Source organism: Geotrypetes seraphini, chromosome 3 (assembly GCF_902459505.1).
Source record: "Geotrypetes seraphini chromosome 3, aGeoSer1.1, whole genome shotgun sequence".
NCBI classification, from domain to species: Eukaryota; Metazoa; Chordata; class Amphibia; order Gymnophiona; family Dermophiidae; genus Geotrypetes; species Geotrypetes seraphini.
The window spans coordinates 248,887,439-248,904,490 of NC_047086.1; the positions used below are offsets into that span (position 1 = coordinate 248,887,439).

Below are 17,052 nucleotides of genomic sequence, written 5' to 3' on the forward strand. Positions count from 1 at the left end.
TGAGGAACTTTGTCAAAAGCTTTCTGAAAATCAAGATACATTACATCAACCGGCTCACCTTTATCCACATTTTTATAAGCGATATTGTTGAAGGGCTGTCAGGTAAGATTTGCCTCTTTGCGAATGATACCAAAATCTGCAATAGAGTAGACACCCCGGATGGTGTGAAAGACATGAAGAAAGACCTAGTGAAGCTTGAAGAATGGTCTGAAATTTGGCAGCTAAAATTTAATGCTAAAAGTGCAAGATCGTGCATTTGGGCTGCAAAAACCCGAAGGAACAGTACAGTTTAGAACAGTGTTTCTCAACTCAGTCCTAGAGTACCCCCTTGCCAGTCAAGTTTTCAGGATATCCACAATGAATATGCATGAACTTGATTTGCATGCACTGCGTCCATTATATGCAAATTTCTTTTAAGCATATTCATTGTAGATATCCTGAAAACCTGACTGACAAAGGTGTACTCCAGGACTGAGTTGAGAAACACTGGTCTAGCGGGTGAAGAACTTTTGTGCACGACAGAAGAGCGGGACTTGGGTGTGATTGTATGTGATGATCTTAAGGTGGCCAAACAGGTTGGAAAGGTGATGGCGAAAGCTAGAATGATGCTAGGGTGCATAGGAAGAGGTATGGCCAATAGAAAAAAGGAGGTATTGACCCCTGTATAAGACTTTGATGAGACCTCATTTAGAATATTGTGTACAATTCTGGAGACCACATCTTCAAAAAGATATAAAAAAAGATGGAGTCGGTCCAGAGGAAGGCTACTAAAATGGTGATGGTCTTAATCATAAGGTGTATAGGGACAGATTTAAAGATCTAAATATGTATACTTTAGAGGACAGGCGAGAGAGGGGAGATATGATAGAAATATTTAAATATCTATGTGGCATAAATGCGCATGAGTCAAATCTCTTTCATTTGAAAGGAAGCTCTGCAATGCAATGAAGTTCAGAGGTGATATGTTCCGGAGTAATCAAAGGAAATACTTTTTTACAGAAAGGGTGGTAGATGTGTGGAACAGTCTCCCGGAAGAAGTGGTGGAGATTGTATCTGAATTCAAGAAGGTGTGGGATAGAGAATGACACGGTGAAAAAATTGGTCCCCGTCACCGCCCCGTCCCCGTCTCACCATCCCCGTCACCGCCCCGTCCCCGTCTCACCATCCCCGTCACCGCCCCGTCCCCGTCTCACCATCCTCTTCACCGCCCCGTCACCGCCACTGCCACCCCATTCACCGCCCCGTCACCGCCACTGCAATCCCATTCACTTTTCTTTATTTACGTATAAAGGAAACATTCTTTAAAACTTTAAAACTTTAAAACTTAGTTAAATATTAGTTAATAACTATACAAAAACAAAACACGCAGAGAAAAAATTAATTAATATAAATTCTCAAAACTGACACATTTTGATCACTAAATTTAAAATAGTTATTTTTCATACAGTTTTTCAATCACTAATCTTCCACCACCCCTGGGGCTAGCAATGCAAAAACAAACACGACATGTACTTTAAATGCTTACAATGTTAGCCTATATGGTAAGTAGACGTGGCCGCTGTACCTAATCGCGGCAAAGATCTCCCTGCCGTGATTAGCATAGTGACCGCGGCTACGGCTGCAAGTCTCCCCTCCCCTCAGCGATCACGGCAGGAGGGCACCCAACCCCTCCTGTAGACCCCCCCAACGGCCCTCCCGACAATCGCAGCAGAAGGGTACCCAACCCCTCCTGCCGGTCCTCCCAATGGCCTCCCCTAAGATCGCCGGCAGGAGGGTACCCAACCCCTCCTGCTGGACCCCCCCCAACGAACCCTCCCACCCCGGAACCCCCTTAGTCTTACTTTCCAAGTTGGACCGGACGGCTCCTCACACGTATGGCCAGCAGGCTTGCCTCCGTCCAAATGAGGCGGGCCCGCCCCTACCCTGCCCAACCCACAGGATCCTAGGGCCTGATTGGTCTAGGCACCTAAAGCCACTCCCGCTATAGGAGGGGCCTTAGGTGCTTGGGCCAATCAGGCCCTAGGATCCTGTGGGTTAGGCAGGGGAGGGGAGGGGCGGGCCCGCCTCATTTGGACGGAGGCAGGCCTGCTGGCCAGACGAGCGAGGAGCTGTCCGGTCCAACTTGGAAAGTAAGACTAAGGGTGGTGTTTCAGGATGGCGGGGTTTGTTGGGGGAGGGACCGGCAGGAGGGGTTGGGCACCCTCCTATTGGCGATATAGGGGGCCGTTGGGGGTGCCGGCAGGAGGGGTTGGGCACCCTCCTACCAGTGAGGGCGATCGTCGGGGGGGGGGGGCGGGTTCTATTGGCAGGAAGGGTTGATCTGACAAATGAGGAGCACGGTGAAAACACAGGTAAATTGCGGTTCCTAGAGGGGGGGACATTGGCCTGCGGGGACAAATCTATTCACCGTTTTTGCGGTCGGTGAAAGGATTTGTCCCCGCGTCTGCGGCGATTTGCTAATGAGGTCACCATAACCCGCAGCCAAACCGCAGCCACGCAGCGGTTCGCTGCGGGGATCGCTCCCCGTGTCATTCTCTAGTGTGGGATAGGCATGTGAGATCTTTTAGAGAGAGAAAGAGATGATGGTTACTGTGGATTGGCAGACTAGATGGGCCTTTTGGCCTTTATCTGTCATCATGTTTTTATGTTTCTATGTTTATTCGCACCTTCAAAGAAGTGAAGCAAATTGGTGACACAAGACCTCCCTAGGCTGAACCCATGCTGACTCTGGCTCATTAAATCACGGTTGTCTACGTGTTCCACAATTTTATTGTTTATAATTGTTTCCATGATTTTGCCCGGCACTGAAGTCAGACTTACTGGTCTGTAATTTCCCGGATCTCCCCGGAACACTTTTTAAAAATCGGCTTAACATTGGCCACCATCCAATCTTCAGGTATTACAGATAATTTTTGCGACAGGTTACAGATCACTTAACAGCAAGTCAGCAATTTTATGTTTGAGATTTTTTAGTACACTGGGATGTATACCATCCGGTCCAGGTGATTTATCACTTTTTAACTTGTCAATTTGGCTTAGTACATCTTCCAGATTCACCGAGATTTCTTTCAATTCCCCTGCAACATCATCCTTGAAGATCATTTCTGGTTCAGATAGATCTCTTACATCTTCTTCTGTAAAGACTGAAGCAGAGAATTTATTCAGTCTCTCTGCTATGGCCTTATCCTCCCTGAGAACCCCTTTTGCTCTTTGATTATCCAGTGGTCCCATGGATTCCCTCACAGGTTTTCTGCTTCTGATGTACCTAAAAAATTGTTATGAGTTTTTGCCTCTTTGGCAAGTTTCTCTTCATATTCTTTCTTAGCTTTCTTTATCAGTGCTTTGCATCTAACTTGTTGTGTCTCTTATTTTCTTCATTCAAATCCCTTTTCCATTCTTTAAAGGATTTTTTTGGCTATAATAGCCTCTTTAACCACCCTTTAACCAAACCGTTTCCTCTTTTGTTAATATGTGGAATACATCTGGTCTAAGCTTACATGACGGTGTTGTAGATTTGCAGCTCTTTTGGACAAGGCATTAGCTGCCATGTTTATAAAGGATTACTTGATAAGGTTTTTATACTGAGACAGGTGATTCTGCATAATGATCACAAACAGTGTCAAAACATAGAATTTCATTTTTGCAAATTGGCACTTAATGAAATAGGATAACACTCTTTTCAGGAATAGTAGCAAAATAATGCTCAGAATTTAGGAAGTTGGTTGGATGGGCCATGAGCTATTCAGCACCTCCTCCGATGTGTTTCATTCATTACTGAATTGACATTCTTTTCCTAAAGCAGTGGTACTCACACCTGGCCTAGGAGAATCATAGCCAGTCAGGTTTTCAGGACATCTACATTGAATATGCATGAGAGAAATTTGCATTTAGTAGAAGCAGTGCATGCAAATCAATCTCTTGATTATAGATATCCTGATAACTTGACTGACTGGGTTTCTTGCAGGACAGATTTAGGAACCACTGCTTTAAAGTATGATTCAAGGAGCCAATGTTCTAATTGGACTGCACTTAATTTTGGCGATGAAAGTTTATTCCGTTTTGTTGTGGAAGAATTTTGAAAATTCCTTTCTGCTAATAAATATCAACAATATTTTAAAAATCAATAGGAGGATTAGTTAAGCTCTGGAATGTGTTGCCAGAGGATGTGGTAAGAGCGGTTAATGTAGCTGGTTTTAAAAAAGGTTTGGACAAGTTCCTGGAGGAAAAGTCCATAAACTGCTATTGAGACAGACATGGGAGAAGTCACTGCTTGCCCTAAATCAGAAACCAAGTTTTAAGTTAAGCAAATTTTTTGTTTTCTAATATTTATTTGGTATGAATTTGGCACAAATTTGGCACTATTTATTGCTTTAAAGTATGAAAGATTCAGCAATGATTGGGTGGTGAGGCAGCAAAATAGGGGATTTTTACCTTCTGAAAAAGCCCCTCCATGTCTCTGAGCTGATCTTTACATATGTATAGCTTTATTTAGGTAATTTTTTGGGCAGTGCTCCGATATTACTATATGCCCTGAATCAGTGGCATGGAAAGCTGCTACTATTTGGGTTTTTGCCAAGAACATGTGACTTAGATTGGCTTCCATGAAGATGGGATACTGGGCTAGATGGATCATTGGTCTGATCCAGTAAGGTTATTCATATGCTCTTATTATATAGAGATGTATGTAGCTGAATAGTAAGAACGAAATGGGTGCTCCTTTTATTTTACTATCTGAAAAATATGGAAGAACTACAATAGGAGAATGAGAACATTGTCCCCCAAATTCTATAAATGGTGTTTTGAGTTGTGCGTGCAAATTTGGGCATGTGCCTAATTTGCTTATGCAATTTAATTGAATAATGGTCCAATTAGTAGTGATAATTGGCTTCTTAACAAGCAATTATTAGTATTACCGATAACTGGTCTTAATTTAAATTTATGTGTATAAATTTAGGGGCATGAACCTTGCCTAAAATTATTGTGCTGCATCAAAAAGTGGGGGCATGGAAACGGGAAGGTCTTGGGAAGATTGGGGGGCATTCCTCAAAATTATTTGTGTAATTATAGAATAAGGGGCATCCACGCCTAACTTTAACAGCAAGGTTTTACGCCACGTTTTCACTGGCACAAATGGTCATGTCTAAATTTAGGCACGGCTTCAGGGCACAAGTGCTATTCTATAACTAGCACCTAATTTTAGGCACCATTTATAGAATAGCACTTAGGGCTCCTTTTATCAAGGTGCGGTAGGCGGAACGTGCGGAATACCATGCGTTCAATCGCATGCCGCGCTAGTCGCTAACGCCTCCATTGATGAGGCATTAGTTTCTAGGCTTGCCACGGGGGTTAGCGCATGATGAAATGTCCGACACGCTAACCCCCGTAGCGCGCCTTGATAAAAGGAGCCCTTAGGCATTTTTTGGTGCCAATCTTTTAGGCACAATATACAGAATGCAGTCCTTTGTATCTGTGTGTACATATAGGAGGTAATTCTATAAGGAGCCCCCCTATAGAGGTGGCCAGTATGTATATACTCCCTTAAAAATATTGGGAGTAACTCTGGATAAACACCTCACATTGGAAAAACATTCCAATTTAATATTTAAGAAAGGTATCTCGGTGCTCTGGAAGCTCCGTACCATCAAGAAGTACTTCGACAAAGTTCCTTTTCGTTTGTTAGTCCAATTTTCTATTTTAAGTATTCTGGACTACTGCAACATCATATATTTGGGTGCTTTCAAGAAAACTCTCAAAAAATTGAGAGTCCTTCAGAATACGGCTGTTCGCCTAATTTGTGGTCTAAACAAATGGGAGCATATCTCTCCCTTCTATCGAAAGCTCCATTGGTTGCCATTAGAATCCAGAGTATTATTCAAGTTCTCATGTATCTGCTTTAAAGCAGTTTATGGCATGCTTCCAGGCTATCTCATCCCTCATTTTACCTTGAGTTATTCCAATAAGAGCTCCCAAAGAGTACACCTGTTTGCATATCCTTCAATAAAACTCTGCCATTACAATAGGTTCCTTGAGAGAACCTTTTCCTGTCAGGCGGCCAAATTGAATATATGGCTTGCCAAAATGGTGTTAGAAACTTCCTCTTACCTTGACTTTAGAAAACAGATGAAAACACAACTATTTAACAGGCTAGAATCTTAATGTTGTCTATTCTTTTAACTTAACTTTTTATCCTATTTTAAATTGTTTGTATTTCTTTATATAGTGAGCATTTTATTTTGCTGAATCTTCAGAAGATTTTAATCTGATGTATGCATTTGCATTGTATGTATTGCGCTTGATTGCTGTGAACCGCCTAGAACTTTCATGTATGGCGGTATATAAAAATAAATTATTATTATTATTATTATATAAAAGCTGGTATTCCAGTCATTTACAAGTACATGTGAACAGAAACTGCAAAACTAATAATCCTTCTATGCACTATTCTGTAAATACAAGCATATATACAATAGTATTGAATGGGTGGAGTCTGGGCAGAGAATGGGCAGGGTGCACATTAATATGTATAACGTATAGAATACTATCCATGGAGCTCTCCAATCTAGGTGCAAACATTTGCACTAGCTCTATGGTTGACTGTGAGAGGGGTTTTCCCTCACTAAAATTGCAGTTATGCCATTGGGCAGCAGGGATCATTAGGCAAACCGGGGAAAACTACATGTTCAAGAATGCCCTGAGCTTTGAGCTCAGTACTTAGATCCAGTAGGGAAAGAAGACATCCCTGCTGAGTCAGAGACAGGCAGGGAGGAGTACTTCTGTCCCAGACTGGAATCATTTGAAGATGTCTCAGGGGAAGAGGTCCTTGAGAGAGAGCGGAACTCCTAGTTTTCCCTAGATATTTGCTGCAGAAGTCCTGGGAAGCTGATGGCTGCCTAAGGAAACTGACTGAAGTTGAGGAGAGAGAAAGAGACTGCCCAAGTGAGACAGCTACTGATGGCTTGGTTGATGTAAGCCATTACTTATTGAAGTGGGGATTCTTGTTCCAGCGCTGGCTAGGGCCAGACCCTGTGTGTTACATGGACTTGGTTAACCTTGCATGTGAGGCAACTGTAACAAATAAAACCTTTTTGTTCATGTGCCACAGGTGTCCTGGCTGTATATTTGTCCACAGACCTCTCTTAGCAATCCAAGCCAGCCTGGTTTATTGACATAAGTGCTCATGCCTAAACACCTATGTGCGTATATACTGAGCCATGCTAGTATAGTACAATGGAAGGTAGGCACTTAGAGGTCCTTTTACTAAAGCTTATTGGACTTTACCTATGGACTTCTTAGCATTTAGGCCTAAATTCTCTTAACGGCGCTGTAAGTTAGGCGTGCTAGGCACCCTACTGCCGCCTAACTTGTTTTAATTGGTCCAAAACAAATTTACAACATGTTTAAAAAAAATGTAGGTGCCTATGCAAAAAAATGGCACCACTCTCCTTTATAGACTTGATCGTTTTCTTCCCATATGTCATAACATGATTTTGGTCTCCTTTTTATAACAAAAAGAAAAGTCTGCAGTAAATCATTTGTGTATTAAAACTCAGGGAACGCAGTGTTAAGATTGAGATGGATGACTATGCTCCGTTCCACTCTGCTATATTCTCAACTGCTAGCTACTTCTCTTCTGCTAAACTATCTTTCATTAAGAAGCAGTTGCTTCCTCTGCTCCTTCTGCCTTAGTGCTATCAAGATATTGAAGGCTAGATTGTACGCTGGAAAATTAGGATGATTTGAATGTGAATTTTTACTAGGTTTTATGCGTGTGTGTACTAGGTATGGAAGAAAACTCACGTATCTCATCTCTGCCTTTGGGGTAGGAGCGTGTGGCCTTGTGGTGGCTTTTGCACCCAATTTTCCAGTCTTTGTGCTCTTCCGTTTCCTACAAGGTGTCTTTGGAAAGGGAACCTGGATGACGTGCTATGTAATTGGTAAGAGTTCTATTTCAGTATTTTAGGGGTAACTAGATGAGGGGTGACTGGCCTTAGTTGGTTTTCAGTTCAACAGTGATAAACCTTTCCAGCTGCCAAATTGCTGGATCCAGGATAGAATGGCCTCTGGTTAATTTATGATACTTTGCACAACTGTAATGCTTTATAGGTAAATCACAACACTTATGATTTTTCTTTCAAATACACGTGGAGGGGCATAATAAAAAAAAATGTCTAAGTCCCCTTTTGGCCTAAGGCCTTACACGTTGAAAGTAGAAGCAGGGAAAATGTCCATTATCAAAAATAACGTCTAAAAGGAGTTTTTTTTTTTTTATAATGGCCTGCCTCTACGTTCAGCTGTTTAAACGCCCAGACCACCACTACGTCTAAACTTACACCATATCATCAACCTAAAAAAAGCCTAAGTCTCAAACGCCCAAAACAAGGGCTTTTAGGCGAAGGAGGAGCCAGTCCTTCGCCTAAAAGCTGAATTCTGTAACCGGTGTCCGTCAAAAACAACACCGGTTACAAAATCCACCCCTCCCCCCCCGCCAACATTGGGGCAGGAGGGAGCCCAAGCCCTCCTACCCCGCAACACCTCCGATGAAGATCAGGGCAAGAGGGAGCCCAAGCCCTCTTGCCCCACGGCACCCCCGAACTCCCTAACACTATCGGGGCAGGAGGGAGCCCAAGCCCTCCTGCCCCACGGCACCCCCGAACCCCCGATGAAGATCGGGCAAGAGGGAGCCCAAGCCCTCTTACCCCGCAGCACCCCCGAACCCCCCCCCGACATGATCGGGCAGGAGTGAGCACAAGCCCTCCTGCCCTCGATGCAAGGGCTCCCCCGAACCCCCGATCTCACTCCGCTGACCCGCGACCCCCCCGTTGACCCCACAATTGCCCACCCCCATTCCCCCTCCCCGTACCTTCAAAAACGTTGGTCGGACGGACGGGTGCCAAGCCCATCCGTCCGACAGGCCAGCCATCCATTGAATGGCTGGCCTTAGGACCTGATTGGCCCAGGCGGCTCAAATCCCGCCCACAGGTGGGGCCTGAAATGCCTGGGCCAACTGGAATAGGCCCAGTAGGCTTAGGCCCCTCCTGTGGGTGGAGCCTTAGGCATATGGGCTGGGTTGGGCCCATGTGCCTAAGGCCCTGCCCACAGGAGGGGCCTAAGCCTACTGGACCTATTCCAGTTGGTCCAGGCTTCTCAGGCCCCATCTGTGGGTGGGATTTGAGCCGCCTGGGTCAATCAGGTCCTAAGGCCAGCCATTTAATGGATGGCTGGCCTGTCGGACGGACAGGCTTGGCACCTGTCCATCCGACCAACGTTTTTGAAGGTACGGGGAGGGGGATGGGGAGGTCATGGGGTCGGCGTGGAGGTCGTGGGTCGGCAAAGGCGATCGGGGGTTCGGGGGGCCCTTGCGTCGAGGGCAGGAGGGCTTGGGCTCCCTCTTGCCCCGATCTTCATTAGTGGTTCGGGGGTGCTGCGGGGCAGAAGGGCTTGGGCTCCCTCCTGCCCCGATCTTCATTAAGGGTTCGGGGGTGCTGCGGGGCAGGAGGGCTTGGGCTCCCTCCTGCCCCGATAGTGTCGGGGAGTTCGAGGGTGCCATGGGGCAAGAGAGCTTGGGCTCCCTCATGCCCCGATTTTCATCAGGGGTTTGGGGGTGCCGCGGGGCAGGAGGGCTTGGGCTCCCTCCTGCCCTGATCGTTGTTGGGGGGAAAGGGTGGATCGCGGCAGGGGAGATGAGCCATCTCTCCTGCTGCGATCATTGCTGTAGGGGATAGGCAGGTTGCTGGGGCCACTGAGCTGATCGCAGCAGCCACGATCAGCTCAGCGGCCCCTTTTCGGCATTTATACCTGTTTTGACTTGGTCTAAGTCAAAACGTATAAGTACCAACTAGACAACCTGCCTAAAATTTTGATTATACCTGCTGGACGCCTAGGTCTAGGTCGGCCCACCTCCCGCCCACCGCCCGCCCTTTCCCCTCCTCTAAAAACGCCTCTTTTCTCTCTGTGCATTTAGAGGCAGGGGAAAGGCCTAAGCTGGTTTTAGATACATCTAAAACCAGCATTGATTATGGGTACTTGGACGATCAGGCTTTTTGATCGTCCAAATACCCATTTAGGCCACTTTTTAGATTTTTTTTTTTTTTTTAAATTATGAGCCCCATAGGACATAGCAAATAGGACAAGATCATCGTTAGCATAGTTTCATCAATATCAACCCTGTGGAATAAGTTGATTTGACCACTAAGAGCTCTTTTAGATTTTCAGAAGTTTAAGAAGCTTTTGAAAACGATATTATTTGTAGAAGCATTTCAATAAATGCTTTTTTTCCACTATTATGAATGTTTCTGTATTGATACGCTGTCGAGTGCTGTAAAATATGGCTGATATGAAGGACCTGTTATTATTTGTATAATATGTGCTGTATGTTTTTTTTTTATTTTATATGATTGTCTTTTGTAAAACCACCTAGTTAAAGGTGGTAAAGAAATCTTTTAAATAAATAAATAACAGAAAAAATGTTCTATATTGTGAACAATACTTTCCATCAACAAGCAGGCCTGAGTCAGGCACGTCAGTTAGAAATATCGTTTGGTGGCACTGGGATGGAGCTGCTCTCCCAGAACTCAGAACTTAGTAATAAGTCTGAGCATATGCAGACCTTCCTGTGCAAAGTAGTCTCCTAGGGATCTCAGTTTTGCTTTCCTCCTTCCAGCAGAACAGACATGAAACAAAGTGCTTCCTTATAATTTTTACAGTTTCCAAATTCTTTGATGTTTTTTTTCCCATTTCTTTTTTCTAAAGAATAAAAAAAAAATAGTGTATGTATCAGCATGTCACTAAAATCAGTTCGACCAAGCAGTAGTTCATGAGTCAAACCAAAAGGGCTTGGGAGCCACCATTTTAAACCCAGCCGATACAGGAGTAGAAGGGACCACCCACTCAGGCCCATTATCGTACCATGGATAGCCCCTAGGTAAATCCCAGGGGTTCTCAGGAAAGTCCATGGGCTGGGGGAGGTCTAGGCAGGTTTTGAGACAATGATGGGATAGCACTAGGCGAACTATGTCCTCCAGGCTACCAGGCCCTAACCTGCTCACGTACCTCTGGGAAAGGAGGTGGAGTGACAACCATCATCAAGACCTTCACCACACCAAAACTGATAAACTCTATCAAGTTTCAAGTTTCAAGTTTATTAGGATTTGATATACCGCTTATCAAGGTTATCTAAGCGGTTTTTTTTTTACAATCAGGTACTCAAGCATTTTCCCTATCTGTCCCGGTGGGCTCACAATCTATCTAACGTACCTCCCTAGAAGCTCTTGCCTTCACCATAGGCCACAAACACAAAATCGCCCTCATACTCCTCTACAGAGCCCCCAACTCCCCAACAGATACCCTAGAGACCCTCCTTGAATTCATCACCGAACTGTCCATCTCCCACAAACATGTGACCATCCTGGGAGTTTTCAATTTCCCAGACTACTCCAACACCTCAGGACAAAGAGACAGCTTCCTCTCCTCCCTCACCAACCTGGGATTTCATCAAACTATAACCATCCCTACACACTCAGCAGGCAACATCTTAGACTTAATCTTCACCCTCAGAGGCCCAACTGCAGAGCACCAACAAACAATCTACACCACCACACCTGTCCCATGGTCAGACCACCACCTCATTGAATTCCAACTCCCACTCGAAACTACCCTAGCCCCACGTAAAGACCCTAACCCTCCCACCCTACGCCAACTCCCTAACTCAGTCAGCCCTCCAGCCATGGCCGCAGGCATTTGCACCCTGAATGAAACCTGCACTCAACATCCCCACTCCATCGACCTAGCAGCCTCCACGTGGCACTCCAACATCCAATCCCTCTATAACAGCCTTGCCCAGACAAAAACAACTCAAATAACCACCAATAAAACACCTGCTCCCTGGTACCAGTGACCTCCAATCCATAAAACTATCTCTGAGGAAAGCAGAAAGGAATTGGATCAAACACCCAAATTCAGAAACCAAAGCCCTCTGGAAAAGCACATCCATCACCTACAAAGCTGCCATCCTAGAAGCGAAGAAAGCCTACTACTCTCGCCTCCTACAATTAGCCCCTGCTAGATCCAAACAACTATTCACCCTCACAAACCAACTCTTCACCAGTGCCCAAGGAAAAAGCCACAACAACCAAACAGAACTTGATAATGAGACTCTCTCGAACTTCTTCCAGTCCAAAGTACAAACCATTCGCAACAATCTTGACACCAACACCAACCCCACTCCTGCACACCCCCATCCTCTACCACTCTCCCTCAATTTGATATGGCCACCCATGCCAAGGTTCTCGAAACCCTAAGAGAACTCAAACCCTCCAGCACCATCCTCGATCCCTGCCCATCCAGCCTCCTGCTGTCCACAGAAGACGCCATGGCAGAATCCATCCTCCCCATCATTAACACCTCCCTCTCCACAGGGACAGATCCCCTCAGCTGGAAATCAGCTATTATCAAACCCACTCTCAAAAAAACCACCTTTGATCCTAACGAACCCGGCAACTATCGCCCGGTCTTCAACCTCCCATTTGTCTCCAAACTAGAGGTCTGCACGGGAACGGGGATCGCGGGGATCCCGCGGGTCCCGCGGGGATCCCGCGGGTTCCCCCCCTGGCCCACGGGACTCCCACGGGGACGCCCCCTGGCCCACGGGACTCCCACGGGGATGCCCCCCTGACCCACGGGACTCCCACGGGGACGCCCCCTTGCCCACGGGACTCCCACGGGGATGAAAACAACCTACCTAAATTCTGGCGATGCAAGTCTGGCGTCGCGTCGGGAAATAGCCATGTTGAGCAGTGAGCTCAGCACGTACACAGATGAAAGCCTTGCTTGCTGATTGGTCCGGCGGCCCCGCCCCACCGTGCCGCCGGACCAATCAGCAAGCAAGGCTTTCATCTGTGTACGTGCTGAGCTCACTGCTCAGCATGGCTATTTCCCGACGCGGGCATTAGGCTGTTTTTTGTCATTTCGGGTGGGGGATGGCAGCGGCAGTAGCAGCCTGAAAAAGAAATCATCCTGGCCGGGTTCGGTGTCATGCTCCGGAGCTTCTACAGCCTTCCTATCTCCCTCTCCCTTCTACCTGCGGCTCTCTTCGGCAACTCAGCAGCAGCTTCTGACGTCGGGGCCTACCCTCTGCGAGTCCCGCTTGTTTCAACTTCCTTTTTCCACAAAGGTGGGACTCGTAGAGGGAAGGCCTCGATGTCGGCAGCTTGTCTTGATCACCGCTGCTGACGAGTTGCTTAAGAGAGCCGCGGAGCAGGGGGGTGTTGCCAGGTGCAGGTAGAAGGGAGAGGGCCAGATGCAGGACTCGTGGGTGAGGGAGGAGAAGAGAGAGGGGAGAGAAACAAAAGGAAATATTTCATACTGGGCTGGGCCGGAGTGGAGAGAGGGTGGAAAGATTCTGGCTACAGGGTGCATTAACAAAGGAAAAAGGGGGAAAGCTGAAAATGGAGATAGTGACACAAAGAAGAGAAAGGGTAAGCAGGACCTTCTGAATAAGGATAGAGATACAGAGGGGACATGAAGAGGAGGTGAAATAGAGACATAGAAGTAATGCTGAAAAAGTGTGTGTGGGGGGGGGGGAGATAAAGACATTGAAAGGGCAAATGGTGAATATGGGGTAAAGACAAGGACAGAGACAAATGAAGATTCTGAAAAAGTGGTGAGATAGGGATATAGGTGAGATGGACACAAAGAAGGGTGATGCTGGAAAATAGGTGGAATGGTAATTCTGACAGACACAGAAGGGAAATGCTGGATCAAGGAGAGATGGGGCTCAGGCTGGATGGAATGAGGAGAAATGCCTTGTTGGCCCGGAACTTCCTCTCCTACGTCAGAATTGACGTCAGGGAGCGGAATGCTGGTCAGCGCGACGCTTCTGCAGGGAAAGCTTGGGACAGCGGTGGCTTGGGGACTATTCCCCGATGGCGGTGGCAGCAAACCGAGTGGCTTGGGGGAGGGCACGGAGAAAGAAAGAAAGGGGGCAGACAGAGAGACAGAAAGAAGGGGGAACAGGGAGACAGAAAGAAAAAGTTGGGGGAGAGAATGAGGTCTGGAGGAGAGGAAACATACAGGAGGCTGAAAGAAAGGAAGAAAGATTGGATGCACAGTCAGAAGAAGAAAGTGCAACCAGAGACTCATGAAATCACCAAACAGCAAAGGTAGGAAAAATGATTTTATTTTCAATTTAGTGATCAAAATGTGTCTGTTTTGAGAATTTATATCTGCTGTCTATATTTTGCACTATGGCTCCCTTTTACTAAACCGCAATATTGTTTTTTAGCGCAGGGAGCCTATGAGCATTGAGAGCAGCGCGAGGCATTCAGCGTAACTCCCTGTGCTAAAACCTACTATTGTGGTTTAGTAAAAAGGGAGGGGGTGTATTTGTCTATTTTTGTATTTTGTTACCGAGGTGACATTGCATAGAGTCATCTGCCTTGGGAAATGTATATGGCAGATATCTTTGTTTTGTGTTCAAAAGAAAAGGAAATGCATTTCTGGTTTTATTTCTACAGTGTTGAAGTACTTGTTGGCCCTTGCTGTGACTGGTGGGGATCCCCAAGCACCGCCAGCAGAGGACCTCCTCTAGAGATGGTCAGAACTCCCCTCCACCAAGCGCAGCAGTCGCTGGCAGCATCCATGAGCCACTGAGGTGCCAGCATCTGTGACTCAGGGACGCTACTGCTGCCTGCCAAGCTTGGCAAAAGGGACCCCAGGCCAACTGCAAAGGAAGTCCTCAGCTGACAGTTTGTGGGTTCTCATCAGCTGAGTATTTATATTTTATATTTACATTAGAGGTTCTGGTAGAAACCCATTTACAAAGTATGTATTCTTCCCAATTAATATTTCCAAATTAATAGTCTCTTTGCTTATTTGTAAATGGGTCTCTACCAGAGCCTTTAATTCAGTAGCATAATTAAATAAAATAACTATTTCTGAAGTTTATAGGGAAGGATGGTGACGGAGGGGATTCCTCGCGGGGACGGGTGGGGACGGAGGGGATTCCTCGCGGGGACGGGTGGGGACGGAGGGGATTCCTCGCGGGGACGGGTGGGGACGGAGGGATTCCTCACGGGGACGGGTGGGGACGGAGGGATTCCTCACGGGGACGGGTGGGGATGGGTGGGATTTTGGCGGGGACGGGTGGGGACGGGTGGGATTTCTGTCCCCGCGCAACTCTCTACTCCAAACTCCTAGAACGAATTGTGCTCCGCCGACTACACCCTTTCATAGAAGAACAAGCGGCCCTGTCCCCTGCTCAATCCGGCCACAGCACAGAGTCAGTACTCCTAGATATCACCGATGTCAGCTTGTCAATACTCGACAAAGGCAGCGATGCCCTACTAGTCGTACTTGACCTCAGTGCTGCCTTTGACAAGGTCGACCACCACCTCCTCATATCCAGACTCTATGACCTTGGAATCAAGGACTCTGCCCTCCAATGGTTCACCTCCTTCCTCCACCAAAGGACCCATACTGTCCTACTAGGGACGCATAAATCTAACCCCAAGCCTATCAAATATGGCATTCTCCAAGGCGCCCTTCTATCCCCCCTCCTATTCAACCTCTACATCAGACCTGTCATTGATATAGCGCAGAAGTACAACATTAAAATCCACTCCTATGCCGATGACATCCAGCTGTTCCTCCCTCTAGGTGAAAACCGATCGTCCCAAATTGCTAACCTCCAACACTGCCTCTCTGACATGAAAACCTGGATGACAAACAACAAACTACAACTGAATGCCTCTAAGACCGAACTCTTATGGATCAGGAAAAAAAACACCAAATACACACGCTCAACACTATCATGGGACTCCACTCTACTAACGGCAACAGATCAAGTACGCAGCCTAGGAGTAACCTTAGACAGACACCTATCCCTATCCACCCACATATCCCAAGTAGTCTCTACTAGAGAGTTGCGCGGGGACAGAAATCCCACCCGTCCCCACCCGTCCCCGCCAAAATCCCACCCATCCCCACCCGTCCCCGTGAGGAATCCCTCCGTCCCCACCCGTCCCCGTGAGGAATCCCTCCGTCCCCATCCATCCCCGCGAGGAATCCCCTCCGTCCCCACCCGTCCCCGCGAGGAATCCCCTCCGTCCCCACCCGTCCCCGCGAGGAATCCCCTCCGTCACCATCCTTCCCTATAAACTTCAGAAATAGTTATTTTATTTAATTATGCTACTGAATTAAAGGCTCTGGTAGAGACCCATTTACAAATAAGCAAAGAGACTATTAATTTGGAAATATTAATTGGGAAGAATACATACTTTGTAAATGGGTTTCTACCAGAACCTCTAATGTAAATATAAAATATAAATACTCAGCTGATGAGAACCCACAAACTGTCAGCTGAGGACTTCCTTTGCAGTTGGCCTGGGGTCCCTTTTGCCAAGCTTGGCAGGCAGCAGTAGCGTCCCTGAGTCACAGATGCTGGCACCTCAGTGGCTCATGGATGCTGCCAGCGACTGCTGCGCTTGGTGGAGGGGAGTTCTGACCATCTCTAGAGGAGGTCCTCTGCTGGCGGTGCTTGGGGATCCCCACCAGTCACAGCAAGGGCCAACAAGTACTTCAACACTGTAGAAATAAAACCAGAAATGCATTTCCTTTTCTTTTGAACACAAAACAAAGATATCTGCCATATACATTTCCCAAGGCAGATGACTCTATGCAATGTCACCTCGGTAACAAAATACAAAAATAGACAAATACACCCCCTCCCTTTTTACTAAACCACAATAGTAGGTTTTAGCACAGGGAGTTACGCTGAATGCCTCGCGCTGCTCTCAATGCTCATAGGCTCCCTGCGCTAAAAAACAATATTGCGGTTTAGTAAAAGGGAGCCATAGTGCAAAATATAGACAGCAGATATAAATTCTCAAAACAGACACATTTTGATCACTAAATTGAAAATAAAATCATTTTTCCTACCTTTGCTGTTTGGTGATTTCATGAGTCTCTGGTTGCACTTTCTTCTTCTGACTGTGCATCCAATCTTTCTTCCTTTCTTTCAGCCTCCTGTATGTTTCCTCTCCTCCAGACCTCATTCTC

The 17,052-nt window shown here is 46.5% G+C and overlaps 1 protein-coding gene across 3 annotated transcripts in view; it reads left to right on the forward strand.

Annotated features, from left to right (window-relative positions):
• SLC22A3 (solute carrier family 22 member 3) overlaps positions 1–17,052 on the forward strand; it is a 236,507-nt gene that overhangs the window by 90,796 nt on the left and 128,659 nt on the right. For all 3 annotated transcript variants that reach the window (XR_004538947.1, XR_004538946.1, XM_033939722.1), the window contains exon 3: positions 7,780–7,934. Coding sequence is in view for 1 of the 3 variants with exons in the window: in XM_033939722.1 (XP_033795613.1) it covers positions 7,780–7,934 (155 nt within the window). In the remaining 2 variants the exon portion in view is untranslated. The remainder of the gene's footprint in view (positions 1–7,779; positions 7,935–17,052) is intronic.